Below are 25,453 nucleotides of genomic sequence, written 5' to 3' on the forward strand. Positions count from 1 at the left end.
GTGAGGTGGAGGGCCCGCTGTGATACAAACTGTTAAGACTAATGAAGTTCAGTGGAAGTATTTTATTTGACTAGACATTCACTAGACTGGTAAAATATATGAAGACAAAATAAAAACAAAAGATAAAGACGATGTTAAACAGTATGTTTGATATTTATATTTTTCAAGCAAACATGAGTCTGTTGTAGCTTTTGCAGAAGAATTTGCATTTTTTTCTGTGTTACATATCGTGAAATGTCTTTTGATTAAATACATAAGACATTTGAAGACAGTGTGGCGGATAAAAGATCTATTCAAAAGATTTAAATAACCGCAGCCCTAGTTACACGTCTACTTAATTATCACTTTGATTAATTTAACAGTTTACATCATATTACATACAACTGATACATTTAACAGTTTAGGATTCATAACGTGTGTTTAGAGAACATCTTAAAATGTGACGGTTTCAAAAACAAAATGTTTCTGTAACAGAAGATCTTGGTCCGTCTCTTTGTGTCTTGTGATTAATGTGGAACAGTGAGTTATTATCTTCTAAGACAATGTTTGTCTAATCCAGCAAGCAGTTATCAATTACCTCATCATTTCCCCTGATCCATGAGCACATGAAGTAGAAAACCGTCTGTTTGAATGACTGCAACCCCTCCTCCCTCCCTGCTGCCCTCTCTCCCTCTCCCCCTCCCCCTCCCCCCCCGTCTCCCCCATCTCTCTAACTCAAAGCCGGGAACCTTACCTTTGTCTGGACCATGCCAGCTCTCTGGTCTCTCAAGTGCTCCAGGGTAGCGGCAATATCAATCTCTTTAGCACCTGCAACAGACCGAAAATTGGAATGAGTTCAAAGCAGCCGAGTAATCCAGCTCACATCTGTCAATCTCTCTTTATACTGGGCTCCCTTTGGAACAGCGCAGCGATTGAAAATTATTACATTCATCCCTCGAAAGACTTGGACGAGAGCCACACACTGTTTCTCGATAAAATATGCAAGAGGATATTTTGGGGGTCTGGAAAATGCGCAATAATGCATTAAAAAAGTTAAGCGCTGACTTCTATGTGAGAATCTTGTCGAAATTTTTTTTGAAATTATGTGCAACTATGAAGTCTGCAATAGGTGTGTGTGTGTGTGTGTGTGTGTGTGTGTGTGTGTGTGTGTGTGTGTGTGTGTGCATGTACAGTATGTGTGAATCTGAAAATCAACCAACTCTAATTAAAATTATTTATTGCCTTTGCAGCAGCAATACTGATGACTGACTTATGCAACAGTTGCTCGCCTTCTACAGTGATCAGCTGCTGTTGAGTTGAGTCTGTTTTGGCTTTGAAAGTGTGTGATGTTAATCTGGAATCTTATTCTACTTTCACATTTATGGATTTTAAGAAACAAAGAGCTGGTTTGAGAAACCCGAAAAGGGAAGGAGGGAGAAAACCACAGAGAGCCGCTGAACTCTTGAGATGTTTTTGAAGGTGAGGCAGAGAAAGGAAGCAAAAGAGATAGAGTGTGAGTGAAAGTGTATGTGTGAGTGTGAGTGAGTCAGAGAGAGTAAAAAAAGAAGGCTATAATGCAGCTGGACTTAGTGCTCAAAGTACTCCAGTGCTCCAACAAGACTTTCATGTCTCAGAAGGGCTGGATTCCAAAGTTAAGCTGAAGAGAGGCTCCTCGACCAAAGGAAAAAGCTTTGGAGAGTGAGATTATGTTCATTTTATACATTCGATCTTAGAGCAGGAAACAAAAGGTTAAAAAGGGTCCCGGTGGCACCTTTGATCACCCCGGACAACAGCGCATTCGTCGCTGAACCAGATGAACTCCATCAGGACGTTTCAGTCTTATTACTGTCTTCCAGAAAGCAAAGGGAACGCAGCCGTCCTCCCAACCTGCTCTGATGGGCTGGGATAGCAGGAGGAGGGCATGCACAGGGTGGGGGTTAAGGGCAGATGTCAAAGGGCAAAGGGCAGGCTAAGCTATGGAGGGCTTTAAGGAGACGTAGAGGCAGCCTTTGGAAGAAGCCAGCTCCTGGGCAACAACAGATGTCCATATCCAAATGTGTTTATTCATACAAACTGAGCTTTCAACTACAACTCCCGTTTTGTTGGAGAGATTCAGCCAAAAACAGGGATTTGCAAAGAGCACAGGAATCTAAAATCGAGAAACAATTCAAGCCATTCCTGTTTGACATGTAATGATGCACCAACGCCACACAGATCCCTTTCAGGTGGCTCTTCTTGCCTAGTTCTTTCATATTTATGTAGACCTGTGGATAATGATTTCTGCTGTAGAGGCGCCAAGTTACTGTGATTTGTGACCAATTCCAGACTATCTTCCTCTACTGTTTTTTTTTTGATTATACGATGCTAACTAGGGGCCATTTTCAGCTCAAAATTGCAGAAAATAAAAAAGCACCTAGACGTCCATTTTTTTTTTTTTTCGTTAACATCCTGGAGATCTCAGGCAGTTTTGCTTATATTTTTGTAAAATAGAAAAAGAATACATACAGTAAAAGGTGAGGGTGCAAACTATATGGATTACAAATAATAATAATAAAACACACCCACCGTTCCCATTAAATATTAAGCACTGATTCAAACCAATGGAGCAATGTTTACAAATTCTGATTTCCCCTTTAAACATTTCATTTCCATGCATGCGCTGTATAAATTCATGTTGCAGTTGCGATGCAGGTCAATATGGCGTGACGGTAGCTTAAACAGATAATTACTAGTGTGGGTTAAAGGTTCCTTTTTCCTTTTTCTCTTTGTTCAACTCTCTCCACTCCCTCCAGCTCCCTGCATGTCTGTCTGTGTCTTCGCTGCCTCTTCAGGCCTCAGGAAAGTCACCCTCTAATGCATCCCCAAGACCCTCTGTGGAAAATGAGAGGCTTTGGCGGTTGCCAGGGCAACACTTCAACGCGAGAGCAGAAAGAGTGAAAAGGAAGCCATTGATCGTTACCTTTAGCCATCCTATTGAGGACCATGTCAATCAGAATGTAAGTCCCACTCCTGCCAGCTCCATCGCTGCAGAGAGTCAGAGAGAGAGAGAGATGGAGATCATTATGGTGGCAGAGTGACGCTTTAATCTCAGAGTGTTTTTCTTATAAGGAAACAAATTGCTCATTTACATCTGCATCTGCTGAGAGACTGTGGAGTATATTTAAACACAAATTAGTCTATGCACACAGATACACACTGCTTAAGACCTGACGTTGCGGATAAAATAGAATATTCAAATAGCACAAATCAATAATAAATCCTTAATATTCTTGTGAAAATACCTGAACAGATCTGAATATTTGACGTTCCAATAAATGTGATTATGTTAAACCTTTGCACACGAGTGCATGTGTGGTCTTGAGACTTGCTCGGCTATTGGGGAGAGGGGAATGGTTTCTGAGGCACACTGGGGACAAAGGCTTTTAAATGAATGCACCTCAGGAGCAGTGGAGAGGTTGAGAGGCCAGGGGCGGTTCGAGAACAGCTTTTGGAGAGCCTTGCTTTTCCATTACTCCAGAGATAGTCTTATGAAAAGCCTCCCTTTGTGCCCGCCGGCCATTCAACGGCTCTGCATGTTAATTGCAAACAAGGCGTGCACATCTCTCTAATAAAGGCAAGGCCAATAAAACAGGAGAGCGGCCTGAGCACCACTGCTTCATTAATCCACTGCTAGACACTCAGTCCTCACAGCTCCCTCAGAGAGAGAGCGGGCTGCCTCCCCCCTACGCATGACTTAACAGGATGTGACTATTAAAAGTGGTCGGACAGATACCTGGTGTTTAACACAAACCAATCAAGGCCCAGTTAACTAACTCAACCAAATGGGAAATGGAAGTTTCTCTGGCTGGGTGTCTTTGCGTCACACTATTTCCATAAAGACACAGCCAATGGAATAAACAGCAGCTCCAGTGGACCCAGAGCGAGCAAATGGACTGAGCGGGTTTAAAATAAACAGTCTCTCCCCTCCAACACACAATTGCAGTCCCAATTCAGCAGGGTCAGCCACTGTCACAAGGTTCAAATAGTTATACTTGCCTGCAATGAACAATTATCGGGCAAGACCGACCCCGGTAGCACTTGTTAACCTTTCTGGAATTAAAAAAAAGAAGAGAAAATTGGATGTTATTGCACTGTTTGGCGGCAAGTTGTCTTAAATGAAACACACTCTGAAAAACAAGGTTAGTTATTTATACTGAATAATAACATTTAATAAATAGAAGCAAGTGTGACTCATGACAGTGCTTCTATGGTCTGGATGAAATTAATGACTGCAACAATCAAAAGAGCAAACAGGATCCTGAGAGATGCACGCTCCTGTCAATCAATCCCCTTAATTTGAGGATAGAGAAATAAATCAGTGTCGCACCAAGTAGATGAATTGAACAGCGTTATTGTGACATGCGGGTGATGGATGTGGCGGTGTGATGTTGTGATTGCCGACCGCCGACGCATTAACCCTGGCCAATTATGAATGTTGCACACCACCAAAGGCACGGTGAAGGCCAACAAGCCTTTTCGCACCCCGCTGTTGCCATGGAAACTGACTACACCGAGAGCTTTCCGCGTCTTTACATTTCCCTCGTTTTTTTCACCAGCGACAAAAATGACAAATAAAGGTCTGAATGTCTCATAGTGTCTCTAGTACGTCTGATGTTTCAACATCCCCATTACATATTATTCATTGGAAACATGAGAATCATTAGGAACATGTAAATAAAACAATAACATTAAGCAAACACATACATGTACTTTAATATAAATGAATGTGTCAACTTGTGGTTACAACTTCTACTATAGTACTTCCAATACTACTCATAGTAGAAGCTTATAATCATATTTTACTTGCCAAATATTTATTTATATATGATTTAACCTCAGTTTATATATTGTGTATTTTGTATTAGTTGAGTTTTCAATGTATTTGGACCTTAAGAACTACAACTGTGAACTGCATTTCAAAGCACATGTGTGCTCTTTTTCATGTCACGTCATGATGAGCTTTAAGATTTGTTTTTGCAATGATTGAAATCCAAAGTAACCGAAAGTTTGGCTTTCTCATTGAAATACATGCATTCAACATTGCTAAATATTCAAATGTTATACAACTAGTTCTATGTAAGTAATCCACTGCTTGTTTTGCAGGTGGAAGGTTTTCTTTTTTGTGTATTTCACATTCATTTCTAGTTAGTACATACTTCTATGTATCAAATATCTTTTGCATTTTAAATCAGAATATGTCCTTCGTTAAAGAGCATACAGAGATGGTTGGAGTTCCCATGCAAGCCAGAGGAAGGAGCGGTGAGAGGAGGAGAAGGGAGACAGAGAGTCAGGAGTGAGAGAAAGACAGTTTGTGCACAGGCCTGGCTGAGGAGACACAGTTTCCAATGATCACTTTTGTGACTATGCAACTGGGCTCATATTACTAGCTGCAACATCACAAAAATGACACTGGCAACCGCAAAATACCAAGTTGGCCGAAACCGTGAAAACCGTTCGATCTGAGACCTCTGAATCACAGAGAGCTTTGTTTTCCCAATAACCTACAGCAGCGTTAATGGAGTTACATCAAGGCAATCTAGTCGTTAAGGAGACCTCGACAGCAAAAGAAAAGGAATGTATGTATCAAACACAGCTCAAATCTGCACACCAAATATCATAAAATAAATATAACTGACTGCAAGCCCCACCTAATTTAATTTGGAAAAACAAAAAACAGCAGCGACTGTCAGGAAAGGATGACACGATAACACTGCACATCCTCCTTTTTTTTTCAATCTCATCTGCATTACAAACCAGAGGGACAGACTTCCTTCCACAAATCAGATGCATCTTTTCTCATTTGGAGGGCTTTTCCTATCCCTCTGGGTTCTCCCACAGGAGCTATTGCTGCTCTTCTGCCAGAACACATTATATGGAGAACAGAGTGAGGTTATTCAGTCACTAGCTTTCCCCCTCTCCCATGTTTTTAGTGAGACAGCTCTCATTTAATTGGGTGTTTGAATTAGGTGGGGTTCTTTTTTCTTTCTTTTCTTCCCAAGCCAAGCCAGGCAGTGCTGGGCTGTTAATTTGCTGCATCACATGTGCTGGAGGGAGGTGAGGGAAATAGGCCCAGGATGAAAGGGATAGTACAGAAACACAGTCCTTATTAGAACAACCATTCTCTAGGACACCAAAAGGCAGAGGGGCAAAAGGGAGACGGACCAAAGAGGCGCTGACAGAATACAGAATACAAGGCAAGATGATTAAGAACAAGCTCAGGATAAAGGCCAGCTGTAAAGGTGAACATCTGTCTGAAATCTCTCTGAGCTCCGACCAGCGGGTTCTGCACTCTACCTGCGGAAGTCTAAAAGGGTCCTGGCCGAGTTGGGGATCCCGCGGTCCATCCAGGACAGGAAGTGGAACTGCGTTACGGTGCGGGTCTCGTTGGTCTGCAGGTTCTTCAGGTAGAAGCTCCGCACCAGGAAGTCTTCACACCAGATGTGCTCCGACACCAAGTTGACCTACATTTAGAAATAGGCCGCATTCAGTTAATTAACTATAGCTTCACACCAGCAATTTTAACGAGGAGTGTGTTCATAGCCCAAAGACTTTTAAGGGGTTTTAAATGATAAATAACACATTTTCTGATTTACTCCTTGTGGTATTTATCCATGCAAATAGTTTGGGTTTCCCTCTCTAACCATATATTTTAGGTTCAAACAAGAAGAGCACAAAGGTGGACATTTTCTTTTACATAATCTTTAGATCGCATGCAAGCTTTGGTAATGGTAAAGACCATGATTTTGGCTGTCATTAAAATAAGTTCATTTGTTAGAAAGGGTTTAAGAAATGGCACACAGTAATCAAATCTATAACTGTTCTTTTCAGAATTTGTACTAGGGATACGTTTGTGTGGCGAAATGAGATGTAATTAAGTCTGATACCAAAGAATGAAAGAATAACTATGACTGTCTTAATACTGCAGTGTTGAACAGTGACCTGAGGGTTGACTTTACAGCATCCAAGCTTAGTAGCTTCTGCTTAATCCCTCACAGACATACCTCGTAGATGTGGTACACGTCTGATCCTTCGTCAGGCCAGTAGGGATAACACTGCTTCACTCCATTTTCAGAAAGCGGGGTCAACATGACGACGACGACGCAGCCACTCTCCCACACCATCTACATACCAGACGAAAACTACGTGAGACATCCCTCAGACACAACGAGCCTTTCATGCTCATCTGCATGACATTACAGCAGCACCGATATGTAGCTGAACTGCGCCACTAGGAGCGGCATATTGCACATTAGCATTACATAGCACCCTTGTATTAGAGTGAAATTGATTTCTTAATCTTGGTCCAGGAAGTATGAATAAATGTCACCTCTCTGCGTGCGACAAATGATAAATGTTGGGTCGAGCAGCAGGAGGGCGCGTCACGTGTCGCCCTCTCTCAGTCGCGAGCGTGAGATCACAACATCTACTGAGCTGCTGCTCTATTTCATCTTATCACGATCTAATGTGTCCTTGGGAAAGAATACAGGCCCACAGCAGCCATTAGGAAAATGAGGAGGAAACACGGCTTTTATGATTGCTATAAAAACACAATGGCCTTGACAATACACTAATCACAAGCTTCTGTGATCCAGCCCGGTGGACACATTACACGCCAACTGTGCCAGGATGTGATGAGATTAGGCAAGGTGATAATGTGGGGGAAAATTCACCATTTAGTCTAGTAAGATTTGGCAAATATTTCTAGGTAGTGAGGAAAAAGTGTATTTTGTTCAGCTAGTAATGTCATATTTGTTTGTTTTTTAGAAAAACATACATCTACTATACATCATGTGTTAAGAAGAAGGCAGGCCACAAATAAAATCCTGACAATGAACAAAGTTGCAGCTCTGTGAACAGGGATCGGCTTTGTTTTTTTGCAATGAATTCAGAGGAGAAGCGAGCAGGAGAGGAAGGCCCAGCAGAGCTAAGGTAACAGGAGGGAGGGAGGGGAGGTGGATGGAGGAGTGAAGGCTGAAGGGATGGAGGAATGAGGAGTGGAGGATTAGAGCAGAGCCGCTCTTTCAGAGCGCTGCCTGGGGCCGGTGTGGATTAGATAGGACAGAGCAAAAAGATTTGCCTCCTGCATGGTCCATTTGCATGAGAGCGCCAGTGTTTCCCCTGCTTGTTTACTTTTAATGGGGGAAACAGTGTTGTTTCCCCCAAAGTACTTATTCACGCACACAGAATTTATGTTCATCGTGTCAGTCAATCTGTTTGTAATTTTCCATTATTTCCTGCTTAATTGGGAAATATTTTGAGTTGAGTTCATGGCTAAACAGCCCATTTCATTAGATGATGGCTATGCATTTATTCACCTGGCACAGAAAAAAATGGGCAGACAAACAAATAACCAAATTGATTAAGAGAGAATCAACTGTTTCATTTGAGGCACTTTCAAATGTAGACATAAAATACAGAGCACTTATTCGAGTCGATGTAGTCAAGTTACACTTTTTAGATAGTAGGGGCTGAATCTTTCCATTAATTCATTTGGACATCGTGTGAGGACAGAAATTGTCTGCAGGTTTGTTTTTTGGGTTTAAAAAGCGATTTACAACAAACCAGACAAGACTAAAATTGGTGTCACCACCTGCCCCTGGTCACAAACCGGTGCCAACGTCTGTCTTAACTTAAAGTCAGCACCGTCATAATGATCTGAAATGAGAAGTACGAGCTGCAGAGTGCAGAGTGCAGCGGCCAGCTGGTCTGCCAGGATTTATGCTTCACACTTCTACATCCTGGTCACGGCTAGCAGAGTTACTTCACCATATGGAGGTGATGGGCCCACTAATTACGACAGTGCTGTCCTATTAACACATAAGAACGCCATTTGGCAACCATGCATCATTTAAGGCATTCCTCCACACAAGACGACATGTTTTACAATAGCCTATATACAGTGATTAATGGCAGGTTCGTCTGACATTCATGGACAAGGCAAGGAATACAAATAGCAGGGAGAAAAAGGCAAATATGAGCAAACATCAGCATTATCACAAATAATATTACACTTCCTGGGGGTGTGTATAGACTACTATTTACAACCGAAAAGCTGCAGGTTTCTAATACATATTCCGCTCGTGGCACTGTTTTATTGATGAGTAAGAATAGTAGAAGCACCATTACGTCCAGCCCCAGTTTGTGTCTGTCATGTATTACCATTACATTTGAGTGACATAGCCAAGCATACAATTTTCCTAGAAAATATACAATTATTCCTTTCCATAGTGCTTCGGGGGCTGTAAATAGGAGCTATAATTTTGCCATGGATTTGGTGAGTTATGTTTGGGCAACAACTGTAGCCCTGATTTTTTCTTTTCCCCCAGTATTTGTTTACATTTCGGCAAATTGGGCCCATTAAAAGTATGCCGAATTAGCTAATAGCAGTTCCTGTTTGTAATGTTGCCATAGACGTACGGACAACTATCACTCTGTTATTTTGATACTGAAGAAAACCAAAATCTAGAGTTATGAGCTGCGTCTTTTTTACGATTTCGAAAAAAGATGTATAGATGTGAGTCACACTGGATCTAAAAATATGTGCATCATGTCTGTGTGTTCAGACTTTACTTCTACTTCATTGATCCAACTTTGAGAAATCCCACCAATGCTTTAAAAGCAAAGCAATAGTAATCTAGACACTCTTGGACCAAGAAAAATACATCAGAGTCACAAGGGAATTGGTAAATCACATAAAACCATCTCTGTTGTGGTTCTTACAAATCCTCATCTCTACATAAAGATAACGGTAAAAAAAATGAAAAACCCGCATGAATGGAGATGATTACCTGCCAGAAGTCTGCCACGGTGGAGAGAAGTGGGCCCTGCGAGGAGATGTAGGTAGGGTTGCGAGGGTCATGGTCCATCTGGGAGAGAGGGAGCAGAGTGTGAGGCAGAGTTTGGGCGGGGACTGACGGATGAAAACATACAGCCTGGGTAGAAGACTTCCATCAAAGCCTCCATCTGGACGGAGGCAAGAGAGCAGGAAACATTTGCTTCTGCGGACTTCTTCCATTCATTGATTCAGTCTCTCTGAACAACGTTTCTTTCCTCATGTTCTCAAGATCTGACTATTCAAAATGGGTCTGATTAGACTAAACTGGAATATAAAGAGAACTACACACTGTTTGTGGTGAACATCATAGTCCTTTAAACATATGGAAGCTTGTGGTTTGACAACCCTGATCTTGTTTTTGTCTCTTTAAACGTATGTTTGCATAAAGGCTGAAGACCTTGGCCTTTTTAATCAAATTAATGTTTTCAACCCTTTCAATATGTAAAATAAACACGTTCAATTTGATTACCTTCAATAGCTTTATTATCTCATCATTCAGGGATGCTTTTACTTCTGCTTTAGTGAAGTCATGTACCGCCTTCTCTACAAGGTCCTCATACCAATGACCTCATGAAATGGCTTTCAGATCTCAATTTCTGTCATGCTTTGACGTGCTTCTGCATGAAACATGATATAGCGGTGGGACTTTAAAGCCTGCAGGCTGTTGATGTGAGGGGGGCCGGGTGTTCAGGTGGGATGTAATGACATGGGGGACTTGATTTGAGGGATGTGATTGAGACTTGATTGAGTAGGTGTTGGCTGGGTTGCCCCCTAAAATCAATGATGTTTTTATGCACACCCTCGAGTGCAAGATGCATCAGTGGAAAGATGTTGACATATTTCAGCAGGAAAAGAAATGAGTTGGTGCATATCAATGCATTGTTGATGTATAGCTGGCATTGTAATGATAGGAGACACACCCTAACAGTGCTGCATTTTTGTAAGTATGGGGATACATTTAATATTATTTATGGTGGACTTACCAACAATAGTCTTGTATGAGTTAAATGCACTTTTTCTGAACAATTTATGAAGGACAATGAACATGAGCTTAGACGTTAAACATGTAGCTCTTCATTTCATTTATTTGTGTTTCTCTTTGACTCATTTGTCAAGCTCGTAGACCTTGACATTCACCCTTAAAAGGAAAATAATTAATGAAAATTTCTCCACGGCTTTAATATTAGCACAGAGACTTCCTCTCCTCTTGTTTAATAACCTCAACAGGATTAATTCCCAATGCTCTAAATTGGCCGATGAAACCTGAACATACAACTTCGGTCCACATTTTTTAAATCAAATACATTTCTTGGTCTTCATGTCTGTTTGTAATTTCGTTTCATTATGGTGGATTAAAATGCCAAATTGTTTTCTGTTTTAGATTTACTACCCAGCTGTGATTTGATTACAAATAGGGCTCAATAGAAGCAGACTGTTGTTGTTGTTCTGAAAGAGTTCATTTTAATTAGTGGTTGAATATCATCTTTAGAACTGTAAATTGTATCATTTTGGAACATTTAGCAGTGGAACACTGAGATGATGCAGATTCCCTCAGGTACAGATTTGATCATCTATGTTTTTTTTCATGATTTATAGACATTTAGTGAATCAAGTGTCTATGAGATAAAAATATTCTTTCAATACACCTACACAAAGACAATTTTACCGCCTTTCTATTAAAGAAATTTCACAAAAGGACACATAAATGCAGGAAACATTATGTTCATTAGCCACCGTTCAAACGTGATGTTCAATTTTCTTTTCATGCTTTCTGTCTTAAAATTCTCTTGTGGATTTATAAAAACAAAACAAAAAAAACCACTGAAATGAAAGGGTGCTGCCGAATGCTAGTGCTACCACTCCGTTAGCCAATCTCAAGGACACAGACGGGCTGTAGCTGTGTGTTGACATCCCCGCATGAATACTAAAGCGCAAACATGAAAGAGTAGTCCTGGGTTTCAGCCGTCCTCCCAATGCCATTGTGGGAAGAAGATAGACTACAACAGAAAGGCAAAGAAGTGCTCTTCGGTTTGAAGCAAAATAGCCTGTACTTAAATAGCTCGCACAAATATCTGTTCCCGAAGACGCGTCTCTACTTTCGACGCCTTGCTGTAGCGCCTTGATCCTGTGTTTATGTAAGATAGACAGCTGGATTTAAGGTCATCCAAGAAAGCACGGAGAACAGGTGGGAAATGGAAAAGCCACACAGCATTTGACTTTCTAAAAAAAAAACAGACAATACAAAGCCAACTGGGCTTTGACCACATTTTGTGCTGCTGCACATTACTTCGATTCATTCCTCCAGCTAATGGTGCTTTACATCTGGCAGCGCTCGCATCATTTGTGGTCAAGCATTAACCATTATCCAAGCTTTCTCCTGTGTGTGTGTGTGTGTGTGTGTGTGTGTGTGTGTGTGTGTGTGTGTGTGTGTGTGTGTGTGTGTCACCCTCTGCTCTACATGGATCTCGGGTCGCTCCTTCCATTTGCTTCTCTGACCCCTGATTCCCAGAAAGAAGCGACAGATTATTTACTCGTAGGCCACTGCCCCCACAGCTAATGAGGAGGAAGAAGTCGCATTGACAGACATAATTATCACAGTTTTGCTGGGCTCAGCCAGGGGTCCCTTTTGTGGTGTAATTACTGTCCTTTCATTCACACACGACTGCATCCGCCATTACTTCACCCATCTTCAACGTCCGTTTGTCTTTCTAGATGCTGTTTTTTTTCAACAGCACCAAAACAGTCCAGAATAACTTTGCTTTATAACCTTTTTCTAATCCACCGATCAGATTTATTGCCAACTTCTTTCCCTGATTGATTAACTTTACTCTAAAATGATTCTATACATCGGCAAATGTCGCACTGTTTAAATAAGCTAAACACCTCCATGAATATGCCATTAGAGAAAAAGTAGGAATAAATGTTTGTTCTTGAGGAGTAATAGGCTTTTAGTGCAGCTGTGTGCGACCCCCCCCTCCCTCCTCTATCTCCTCAGACATTTTGGCACTGTATTTGAAATGCATAGTTTCCTGTTCCCTTTGATGGAATCCTTTTTCAGCAGCCTCAGGGGAAATCATGACTGGCAATCTTTTTTTTGGGGGGGTGAAAAAAATCACCAACACTGAGGTCTTTCTGGATTTGTAACATTTATTTAGTCAAAAAAGAATGTATAATTCTTTACAGTGGGGATGGAAAAAAAGGGGCTTCTCCAGCGGCCATTTTGAAAGCTGTGAAAGCGGTGCTGATTCAACAAGACACACGAATCCACTGAGGCTCCATGTATGGAGAACAAAGTTTAAAAAAAGATCAACGCACTTGGATCGATGACAAGTCCTTTGAAACTTCTTTTATCTCAGAGTAAAATCCAACCACAACAGGTGCTCAGTAGACAACAGACATCATCCACAACGTAGAGCTATAATGAATAACCAACACTCACTATTGGACTGGCGTTGATGTAATCTGAGTTGCTGTGGTTATTCTCCGCTTTCAAGGTGATTCTGGAATGATCATCTGTAACGGAGACGCATAATTCATTAACATACTTTTCTACTGTGCGTCCTCCTCACACAACAACAGCAGGATTGTGAGCAGTAACAGAGGAATATGTAAGTAAAAAGGCTACAGATTTCACCAGGCTTTCATCTCACACACACACACACACACACACACACACACACACACACACACACACACACACACACACACACACACACACACACACACACACACACTGTTCTGAAGGCTTGATTTGCTTCACCTTCAATAAGGAATGTTCTGAATGAAATAATAATAAAATATCGTATCTTAAGAAGTCTGTAAGCTGTGAGCCTTAAAATCCTCTTTTTCTTAAACAAGTGAAAGATTCAGATAATCTGTTTCCAGTCAATTTAAATCCACCTCTTTGTTATAAACAGTCAAAGAGCTTTCTGTTCTCAATGCAGTTTTTGCAGTTGAATTCACAATAATAATATGCAGTTAGTTTTGAAACCATCGGTCTACATTTCTCATCTCCCCTAGCTAGCTGGACTAAGCTAATACTAACGCTAAAATCGTCTGATTAGTTGAAAAAAATCCCCCGAAACTGAACGGACATCTGAATGGACTCACATACGACTGCTGTGTCTGAGCGGTTCTTCTTGGAATTCTGCTCGCCCTGCCCGACGCTGCAGGCGCTGGGCTCTGCCTGGTAGGAGCACAGGGCCTCCCACTCGCGCTCCAGACGGTTCTTGTTCTTCAAGTGGTCCTCCATGTATGACTAGAGGAAAACAGACACGCCACACCTTAGCCAACACTGCAAATAATGAGCCAGAACCATGCAAAAGACAACTGCATTCATCTCACAATGTGGCTGTAAAAAGACATGTTGTGGTTAAATAGAGACACAATTCATCTTCACCATTATAAAGCTGGCTTGAGATACCTTGTTGTTATTTTTTCACCATGAGCTATCCAATATATAAAGTGGAGCAACAACACTAAACCCCTGACAACAGCGTCTCTCCATAAAAGCTATGATCAGGTGTCATGGAGCAGTATTTAGTTGTGTGCTGCTGTACAGCGTAACAACTGGGTGAGGAGGAGGCTGATGAAGATCTAGGTGGGGAAGGTGTGCTAATGTGTATGTCTTTGTGCATGTGTGTTTGACCGAGAGGAGAAAAATCACGCGCAATTAAAACTCCTGAAAGGTTTGTCTGCATTGGAAATACTTCAGGGGTGTTTCAATCACGTCCCTTACTGCTTGCACAGACACTGATAAGATTGTCTGCATTTAAGCCTTTGCTTGGAGAAGACAAAATTGAATTCGCTAGAGAGACAAAGATGGAAAAAGAGAAGGGGGAAGGGTAGAAGTCTGTGTGTGTGTGTGTGTGTGTGTATTCTCCCAAACCAGGGCAAGTAGGGAGCTTAGAGGCTGTAGCTGGCAAGACGATCTTTTGTAGCGCAGCGCCGTGTTTCACTTTCTCTCCTGTATCATGGCTCCCCTCCCAATGGGGTTAAATGCTTTAGTCCGCTATTGTGTGAGGCAGAAGATTACAGACTCATAAACTGATGTCAGGGATCAGCTGGCTAATACAATGAAAGTGATACCCAGATGTGCTGGGGTTTATATCCCATATTAAAGGCAGCATAGGTAGGCTGAGCAGAGAGGTAACACTCCATTGTTACATCCAACGTATTCACTCCTGTCTGTCAAAAGGGTAATCCAGCTCTTTGCAGAATATATACAATTCCTACATTAGATGATAATCACAAATAAGCTTGTCCAACACATAATAGGCAATCACCCTTTGATGGCTCATGAATTCAGACATCTCCTGCATGCACGCAAAGGATATTAGGTGACTTATAAGAACATTACAAATCCTACAGACAATGGAAATCAAAGTTAATTGTTCGATAGGGTACCAAAGGTGCCGCTCAGGTCTTAAAGGCTGCGCTGAGAAGAGTAAAAGCAGCGCTTGTGATTAATGCAGCTGCATAATGAGAGAACACAACAGCGCAATGTGTGCCGTCTGAGCCCATTAATGACATAAAGTGACATTTCTGAAATATTACTGTTGATTTCTGTTTCTGTACTTTGAACCATGCCTGAACTTTTAATTTTATGCATGCAAAAAAAAAACAATTATGGAGAAAAAAAAAAATCTCGTTAATGTCAACTCTAATAGCAGCCAACACACATACAGTATATATTTGCATGTGTGTTGGTGTGCATCGCCTACGCAAACAGGCAGTGCTGTCTTCCCAGGAAAATGACAGCATGCCATTATGGCCACTTGACAGAGCCTGTCACCACTATGCTCTTGTCACCCTGTACAAGTACTCTCTGCTTGCCAGCCTGACAGCATCCCACCTCCCCTACCAATATTACATCTCCATGTACTTGATAATTCCACTCTGAATTGCCTCCCATTCTATTCAAACGATGCCCTGAATCGATTGCATTCCAAATTCATATTTTCGCAGCTTAATGCAATGCAGCCAGCAGGCCCTTATCGAGCCCTCCCGTTCCTAGGGGGAGGCAGCGGACCATGGCGTATTCCAGAGACAGGGTAACGAAGGTTTAGTGAATGGGGGGATTATGTCTGCCAATCAGAGGGTTGGGATGGGAGGCCTGGGTGTCAGGGAAACAATGTCTAATCCTTCCTAAGCAGTCTCCTCGGCAGCAGAGGGTGCTGGGTGAAATCAGGATGAAGGGACAACCAGGGGAGCCAGACACAACAGGTAACACATTACTGTCGAGCTCCGCTGTCAAATTAAAGGGAACAATACTGGTAACAGTTTGAACAGGGAGCTTTATGATATGATGAACAGCGGCGAGAGGTGGAAAAAAAGAAGGCTTAAATATGTAAGTCTTTGTGTGCTAGCTAATAATAGCTAAATGAATAGAACACATTGTTGGAAATTTGTTCTTTTGCTCATAATCTAAATCTAAAATTGTGAGAAAAAGCCACCGAGGGCAGAACACGTTGCGTGGGTCAGTGGCTGTTTTACTTCCGAGCACATAATTCATCATTTAAAAAAAATGGAACAATAACTACTCAACTTAATGAGTAAGAGCCTCAAACGACATAATTATTGATTTTTTTTTTTTTTCCAGTAGAGAGGTGATTAAGTCAAGGGAATGCTCCAGCAACAGCATCCACATGTTGACCCTGTTTCTGGACAGTGTAGGAGAGCTGGATGGACAGTTTGTGAGGAAAAACAGCTTTACAGTGGACAGCTTCTAAGTGCTGTCCATGGTGCTGAAGAGATTGCAGCAATAAGCACAGAAACACAATACAGTATCAATCTGGTAATCATTTTTGAGGTTTTTGATCATTAAGTAGGTAACGTTTTCACGGTTGTAGCGCAACGCCGCTGCTGAAAAAGTTAACGGAGAGAAGATAGAAAATGTACGATGGCAGAGGTGCGTCAGGTGACTCAGCACACAGAGGCATCCAATTTCACTTCTAAAGTCGAAAAGTCGTTATGGTTGTGTGTGTGTGTGTGTGTGATCTGATCGGGCCTCACAATAAGGACCCCCAGCATATGTGCTTTGGAAAGCCGGGTATTCATCATCCTTCTCCACACGGTGTGAGCTCCAAAGAGCGAGAGAGAGAGAGAGGAGATGAGAGGAGAGGAGAGGAGAGCTGAGATGGGAAAATATAGGTCTGAGATCAGTGATAACAAGGCAATCTCACACATGGTTTCATGTGAGATGGCGGTGGAATTTTAAAGAAGAACCCCTATAGGACATCTCCATGTCAATCATGGTATGAAAGAGAATTAAAGGTCCCTGAGTGCCTAACTTTCTACATTGCACTGCCTGCATTGAAGAAACTATGGCTAATAATAGCAGCTTCTAGAAATGATTCAGTGTCTCTTTTGTTATTTCAGGGCTAAATGCTTTTCTATTGTCAATGTTTTCAAAAGGGGCTTCACAAACAAGCCTTGACGAGTGCAACAAAACCCATCTATTACCACCAATACAAGGCATTACTCAGATTCACTCTCATTCATTATAGCCTACCAATATAAAAGCTAGACATGCAGTGTGATGAATGCTCCCTCCATTAATGGAAACACTGCAAGGCATCTATCCATCTCTTTTATCAAGCTTGTCTCAAATGAATGAAGCGAAAGTTGTGCAAAATTAAAACAATCCATTGTGTGTTTTGTGCAAGCGTTGGCAACATTTTCCAACCAAAAACCTAATTTCTAAAACATCCAAATGACAATCAGATGGATAACGATATTTCAGTTTTGTGCAGCACTCATCACGCAAACACAACGTCTGCCTTATTTAGAGACGGGGGGGGGGGTGAAAGATGTAAATGACGAGAGACGTGGTGGCGAAATGATAAAGAGAGAAAACGACACAGTTAAGGGAGGAAAAAGTTAGGGGAGGAAAAATGAAGACAACAGAGCCGAGATAAAGCAAGAGGGAGAAAACAGCGGGTAGAGTGATGGGAAAAAACCCCCAAAGATAACAAGGCTTTGAAGGGAATGAGGTGAGAGAGGAATAAAAGAAGAGACACATCCAAATAGATAAACAGAGGTATCAAGCTGTTGGTTTTCAGCATATTCACAGACACTGGGAGTTTTAAAAGCAGACTCTAATGTATGCTCACATTAAACCTCTGAAAAGCCTATTCCTGTACATCTGTGACGTATCCCCGAAGAGCCTTTCTGATGATCTCAAGTACCCCGACGGTGACACAACCCAGCCAATTGAATTTAATATAAAATAGTGTATTGTTTCAATATTTTTGCATAAAATTGCAAATTGTCAATGTTTAGGTCGATTCGGTCAGTAAAGTTATTTAATTTGTATTGCACTGCTTGGAGAACCAGAAGACGTTTGAACCATGTATCCATTATTTTAGCTAAGTATTTCAACTATTTTGTATTTTCAAATGTATTTATCAAATCCACAATCCATGTACCCCATGTGGCAGGAGTACCTTTTGGTTCCAAGTACCCCTGGTTGATGATCTTGTACACAAGCCCAAAGCTAATGTCTTCTTACCAAAAGCATTGGAATCCAAACTACACTGAACTAAGTGCATAGTCAGTGACATGTGATGTTGTGGTTGTTCAGCTGTAACAATCAGATGCTAAGAACCACAAACCACACTTCAACCAACCTCCTTCCTCCCCACTGTTCCCACCACATGAATCATTACTCACACTGTCTCTTGAGGAGTAAAAGCGAGTTGCTCACCAGTATCATGTGACCAGTGGAGATGTCCATGTTGGACGGCACTGGCTCTTCGCACCAGGAGGAGGTGCTGCTGCGGGTCGACGGGCTGGCTGCGGGGCCATCGCTGAACTGGGACGAGACACTGTTGAGCCTCGAGTGGCGCAAGGTCTCCGGCCGCTCGACGCGATCCGATGTGCGGATCGCCATGCGCTGGCGACACAGCTCCTGGTAGTTAGAGGAGATAATGGTGAAATGCTGATCTTCAAAAATGCAGTTTGTTTTTCTTTCTCAGACTCCTTGCAAGGTATTTATCTTCTTTTCATGAGCATAACAATAGTTGTATGTAGGTTATGTGCTTATCCTCGCTCTTAGGGGCTGAGTTCTGTAAATGCACATTGTAAAATCCTGTATCTCGGCTGACTTGATCTGTCCTTACTTGCCTAGATTAATGGCTTATCCTCGTGGATTATGGAGCTTATACTAATTATGTCAAAAAAAATACATGGTTGAGGAACCCTACACGATTTACAGAATAAATTCAGTATGTCCCACCTGACTGCCACACAGTGTCTGTCTTCGTTGTTAAAGAATGGAACAACTGAGCTTTTAAAGTAAAATCTTGCACAAAATCACAATAGTGCACAGTCAGGTCCTATAGAGCAACAACTACTTTCTTTAAAAGAAGAATTGTGATTTTTGTTTTGCAAAGAAAGGATAATCTATCCATCAATCAAACAGGAGTTCCACTGTGAATGTATATAACCACGGAGAACCAAAGGAGATTAAAAAAAAATGCATTGGCACAATTGTAAAGTATAATTTTCCATCGTGATTGATATCTCCAGGTGTCTGAGACTTGCTAAAATGCCCACTGCTACAAAGATTACACTTCTCCCAGTGACTCAGCTTTTCTCCCATCATGCCTCAGTGCAGAGACAGGGCATCGGAAATCCAAAGACTAAGCATTATATACTCCAGTATATAGAAAAAATGATATCTTATAAATGTGTTCACGAACAAAAACGGTAACAGTTGCACACTTTGCCTGATTCCCTCCATAAGGTGTGGTCACACTTGGTTTTTCTATGTTAAATTCATAATCTGTAAACCTCATCATGTTTGGTTTTCGGAGGCAAAGCCAGTCATCTCCACAGAATTAATTTGCATACTCAGTTAATAACAGCGAGGGCAGGGCAGAGCAGAGAAAATGCCTCGTGAAAGCACAAGCTATCTCATGATCTATCATAGTGATATTTCCCTCTGGAGCACAGGCCCCTCTAAGCCCTGGTCTTGGATCAGCTTTCCCGCCGTCAGACTTTAATGATTGGAACCATGAAGCGGTGCCCTGGGCCTTGGCCTCGGGGCAATATCCAGGTCCACCTCATAATTCATCCCACTTCTCAACATCTCTGCAAAGCGCCGCGCTGCACCGGAGCCGAGAAATCGTCCCAGGAGCAGGCAGAGAGATGCAGTTAGCACCAGAGAGGGCCAGAGGACAGACACATGGAGCCCAGAGAGGAGCACCAGCAGCGGGATTACAGCTTCCCCCGTTTCCCCCCCTCTTTCAGACTACTACTAATAAGAACAAAAGCAGGCCAAGCGGAAACAACGTCTCCAGTATGTGCTGTCCTCTAACAATATCTCTCTCCCACAGCCCACTAACACACAACTATCAAACATTGAGAACACAGCCACATGACAGAGCAGTTACTCCATCCCTAAAGGTATATTGAGAAAGAACAGGCGCCATAAAGACACGTCAAATTTGCACAAACTTGAAAAATAAAATAAATATATTTTTAATAAACAAAATTGACATATTCTTAATGTTATATATATACGTATATATATATATATATATATATTTTTTTTTTTTGCTTATCTGTGGCCATCTTCATAACACTATTACATCTCCCACTTTGAATGGAGAGAGCAGACCTGTGAAAACCTGATTAAATATTGAAAATGTTAACGCGACATGCAGATAAATATGTTCTGAGTGCCATGCTGGGCACAGCTGAGCCCCAACGCTGAAAATCAATACAGCCCAGGCTGTCCACGGCCCTGCAGGAACAGAGGGAATAGGTCACAGTGGCTGCCGTTCCTCTGTCTCTCTCTCAATCTCACTCTCTCTTACACACACACACGCACATGCGCACGTGCACGCGCACGCGCACATGCACGCACACGCACGCACGCACACGCACACACACACACACACACACACACACACACACACACACACACACACACACACACATACACTTCTCAGGAACGGTTGAGCGTTGAATAACTGGATGGAGCGAATATCTATTGGCGCAATAAGTCAAAACTCCAACAAATAAAGAGCATAAAAATAATGTAAATGAACATAAAAAGGTGAGTTGTGATGTACAACTACCACACCGTGCGATAAAAAAGCACTTAATTTAATCGTAAAAGCAAATCACCATCATCACAACAGCCAAAAAACGTCATAAAAGCAGGTAGAAGAGAATCATTCAAACAGCTACACACATTAACAAACATTCTCACAAACCAATCAGAAAATCTACCCTACTTGAACAGAGTGTGTGTTCTTCCAATGGCAGAGCGCAGGCTAAGTGTACTAGAACCTGATTGGCTCACAGCGAGGGGGCTGGTCTAACCTGATAGGTTGCAGTGGCATCAGTGCTGGTGTCAGTCCCCAGGCTGGCCAGCTTTTCCTTCATGCGGAGGTGGGAGCGCTGGCGCACGCAGAAGAAGGTGGTGGACACAGCCAGCGCCACCAGGATGAAGAGCATGCAGAGGACGGAGAGCAGCAGAAACTGGCCCGACTCCACCCTGGTCTCCTTCACCACCGGGATCTGGGTCAGGCTGCCCCTCTGGAGGACACACACAAACAGAGAGAGAACACACTGTCAGAGCAGTAAAGGATGCCACTTTGTCTTTTTGTTCTGACTGATGTAGTCTTTTTTTGATTTACAGCAGGTCTGTAGTGCTTCACCCTTCAGCTGAAGGCTTGTCTCGACTTTTCCGTGAAAAAATGTGCACATAACGATGCTTCCCTACCTACCTCCTCTTCCTCTCCCGCTCTTTCCTTCCACCCACCCCCCACCACTGTCTGACCAGCTCCACTCATTAGCCAGCTCTAATACTGGCCTTATAATACGCATTCAGACTGAGTCAACCCCTATTACCAGCCCCAGTCCAGTGCTGCCTCCACACTATGCACCAATATAGATATTTACAACCCCATTTAGTGCTGGCATGGGGTGGGCTGGCACTGTGCAGCTACAGGAGGTTGGGATACTAAGAGCTTGTGCTTAATTAGCTCCTCTGGTCCTGAGTTTGGCTGGATTAGGCCCTGGCCCAAGCCACACAGCTAATGGCTACCAGGACCGGAGAGACATAGGCTGCCCAGGCTGGACCTTCATACATCCACCACCAGTTGAATAGAAAAGGCTTTTCAAATATTCACACCCACACTGCATGTTAATTCAAACAGGAAGGTATAGGCTTTGTCTCACTGTGGCAGACTTGCTTTTAACGGGCTGCAATATCCTCTGAGAGATTTTTATCAGCGTAGGTTAAAGAAGTGGCCTATGTGTTGATAATTGGTCCACTCATGGCCATTTACTGTAATGATAAATTCCCTGTGGGCCCCACTACAGAATATTTTGAGAGCATAACGGCGATAATTAGGAGCATTAATCGGGAAGGATAATTAATGATACCTAAAATGTAGCTACTGTTCAAGATGTTCTTTGCTGATTGCATAAAATATAGACATTGTGCCAAGTTAGTTTGGAATTTAACTCTCAAAAACAGAACGGTGCTATTTTCACAGCATATTTATACTCACATAAATCATCCTCCCTGTCCTCTATGACTAACACAAAAACCATGGGGTTTCTGTAAAAGCCAGTTCTCCACAGTTCCTGATCTATTTTTATCAGCTGCATACATGTCAATAGCTATACATCTGCAAAAGGGCAACACCAATAACAGAGAGCAAACATCAGCAGGCTCCTAATTGTCTGCGTGCAAGATTGAAAGATTGATGGGTGGAAGTGAATCAAATTTACAATATGAAAAAGAAAGATGGCAGAGCTCTGACATTTAGCCTGAGGGGTCTAATGGGCCGGCTGAAGGATGGCTACTTCTTGTTATACCATTTTCAAAAACAAGACACTTCAGCTCACAACAGTAACAATATGGTTTGACCTTGTGGCTCGTAATTGCCAATGTTTTAGCGGATGTGCGGATGCCAAGGTCTTTTCGATTACCGTGTTGGGCCCGACGACATGCGCTGTTGATTGCAATTGCTGTGGTTCGAGCATGTAGTTTTAATCAAGCATTGAGAGGTTAGACAACAACCGAGAGGTCTGAAGAGGCTCATGTATGGGAACAGAGGGGAGGGATGGCCTCAATCCAATGACTCGTCCGTGTTGTTCAGTGATCAAATGAATATATAGTCAATTTCCACGAGTACTTGTTGAGAATGCAAACCTTTCAGCCAGTTTCCTCTCTCAAATAATCACACAATAGAAGAGTGAATACAAAGCACATTAAAAACCCTCATTAGACGTATTTAATATTCAACATCTTTTGCTCTGTAGACGCAGAATGTCACATTGGAGTAGTCGTTAAAGACTGCTGACTCTGAAACCAAAGTGCCCCCCATAGACCTATTGGTTCAAATCTCCCTGACAACTCCTTATCCCAAGCTATTCCCTTTAACTGAATTATTTTTCTCTATTCTGAAGAAGAAGAAGAACGTCTTATCGAGTTAATCAAGACGTGGCCCTCTACAATCTGTGGCTACTCTTACTATTTAAGTAAACACCTTGAAATTAATTATAAAAAAAAAAGAAGCGTTTCCACTGTGGGAGCAAACAGGCTTGAAACGCACTGCAAGCATAAAAGAGTGTTTGAAGGCGGTAATCGTGTTAGGAAGAAACCAGAGGAGATAGAGAGAGGGAGAGAGGAAGAGGAGGAGGAGGAGGGAGGAATTACCTTCATGGCCCTTTAGAGTTCTGGCCCTTTGCTTTTAAAAAATACATATTTTTATGTATTTTTGTAATTATTTTATTTTACCATAATTACAGTATGTCTTTAAGCATAGATTTATCTATCTAAAATATTTAAAAACAGAAACACTGAATAATATTAATATATGAAAATTAAATTTAAAAAATTGAGAAAATCAAAGCTTACAAAATATTTTAAACTGAAGGTTAGAGCATGATTGTGCACTGGAATTTAAGCTCGACATGAAATATTGCCACGAAATAAAGAATGATATTTGTTTCCCTTCATGAATTATTTTAAAACTCAGTAAATTCATTTTTGATTGATTCTTTTAAAATCGTGTTCCCCACTGCTCAATGTGTAAGGATCCACACTCAGTGAAGTTATTACTCTCCGCCTCTCACAGCCTTTCCTCTTCTGTGTCTCTCGTCTATTCATATTGCCCCTGTGTGGTGAATTGGCCAATCTGAGAGGAGACAAGGGGCAGATGGATTTCGGTGCTCTGGATTATTCAAATGATAGAGGAAAGGTCAGGCAGAGAGGTGTTGTTGGGGCGGCTGGCTACCCATTCACTCACATCACAATACCTCTAAGAAGTACAAGAAAATCCTCCCAAACACACAAGCTGCCAAACCTCAACTCTAAACTAAGGCTGTAGGTGTTTTTTTTTTTTTTTTTAAAGTTGCAGCTACAATTGAAGATTTAGGAAGTTTGAAGCAATACATTTAAAGTAGTTTCTATGCAATAAAATGTGACTGATAGCCCTGTGATAAACTCAAAAGATCACACGTGAAATGCAAAATTCAGCAACATTTTATAAGCGTGATATTTTTCATAGATCTAGGAAAACACTGGCAACACCAAGTAGACAGAATTGTTGAAATGTTGTATATACAGTGGGAATAGTCAGACATATTTTTTAGACAAATGTGTAATCTCTGGGAACCTTTGAAAAATAATGATTAATTTCAGAAATAAAAAATAAAGCAATTAGATATGGACAAACTCATATTACCATAACACCTGCAGCATAAAATGTGCCGGGTAATCCAACTATAGAAATAAATCCGAGAATAGAATAAAATAATACAATATAAATTGGAAAGATAATTATTTTTGGACTAAACACTGATAAAATAGAATAATCTATGTAAACACACAGCGGATTCACCAGCTTTCAGGCTGTAATAACTGTATAAGCGGGCAGCACCGGGCAGGATGGACATAAACTTTGTCCTCTGCAGCCAGATGTGCTCAAAGCAAACCATCGGGCTCAACAACCACTTTGACCAGGATTGTTTCGACCAGTTTACGTTCTGACTAACTATATGTGGGTGCACAGCCCATGTTTCCCGTTGCTCGATCATATTTGATCCCATAAGCTTTTTGGAGATTCGTCCTCCAGCAGCCTATCGCAGCAGAGAGGATGAAACAAAATGAAAACATGAAACCAGAGCTCCGCAAATATTCTGCAAAACACCAAAAAAATAATTTTCATTCACACCAGAAACCAGCTTTCGACGTGATGTTACGATTGATGGCAAGTTTTTTTTTCAAAGCCGGTCCTTTTAAGGCGCCTTTTACGCATTTGACGCATTGAAACTTGCACACGGAACATTTAACAAAAAAAGAAAAAGAAAACAGCACAGTTACACGTTTCAAGCCTGGAGATAATTACCTAAATCCATGTCGCGGGGCAGAGCGCGCATTTCGCGGCAAACGGAGGATGCTGTGTCCTGTATTCCAGAGAGCATGCTTTAACCACTGACGCTCGCCGCAGCTCCAAGAAGCGTTTGTGCGTCCCGGCCGCCCACTCAGTCCGCTTCTCTAAAAGTTCCCCTGCGAGGGTCCCATGCGTCCCCCCCGCGCCAACAAAAGACCGCGGCTTCAACACGAAGATG

At 41.9% G+C, this 25,453-nt stretch overlaps 1 protein-coding gene across 1 annotated transcript in view; it reads right to left on the reverse strand.

Moving 5' to 3' along the window:
* Window positions 1–25,453, reverse strand: part of ptprn2 (protein tyrosine phosphatase receptor type N2) — a 114,105-nt gene that overhangs the window by 2,910 nt on the left and 85,742 nt on the right. The window contains exons 12-21 of the mRNA XM_068709932.1: window positions 21,188–21,403; window positions 18,561–18,764; window positions 13,964–14,111; window positions 13,293–13,366; window positions 9,807–9,884; window positions 7,020–7,139; window positions 6,313–6,479; window positions 4,015–4,068; window positions 2,939–3,003; window positions 734–807 (exon numbers count right to left, since the gene is read on the reverse strand). Coding sequence (XP_068566033.1) covers window positions 734–807; window positions 2,939–3,003; window positions 4,015–4,068; window positions 6,313–6,479; window positions 7,020–7,139; window positions 9,807–9,884; window positions 13,293–13,366; window positions 13,964–14,111; window positions 18,561–18,764; window positions 21,188–21,403 — 1,200 coding nt within the window. The remainder of the gene's footprint in view (window positions 1–733; window positions 808–2,938; window positions 3,004–4,014; window positions 4,069–6,312; window positions 6,480–7,019; window positions 7,140–9,806; window positions 9,885–13,292; window positions 13,367–13,963; window positions 14,112–18,560; window positions 18,765–21,187; window positions 21,404–25,453) is intronic.

The sequence above is a fragment of the Cebidichthys violaceus genome, unplaced genomic scaffold (genome assembly GCF_023349555.1).
Source record: "Cebidichthys violaceus isolate CVI_PGR_0920_01 unplaced genomic scaffold, fCebVio1.0.p SCAF_15, whole genome shotgun sequence".
Lineage (NCBI taxonomy): Eukaryota > Metazoa > Chordata > Actinopteri > Perciformes > Stichaeidae > Cebidichthys > Cebidichthys violaceus.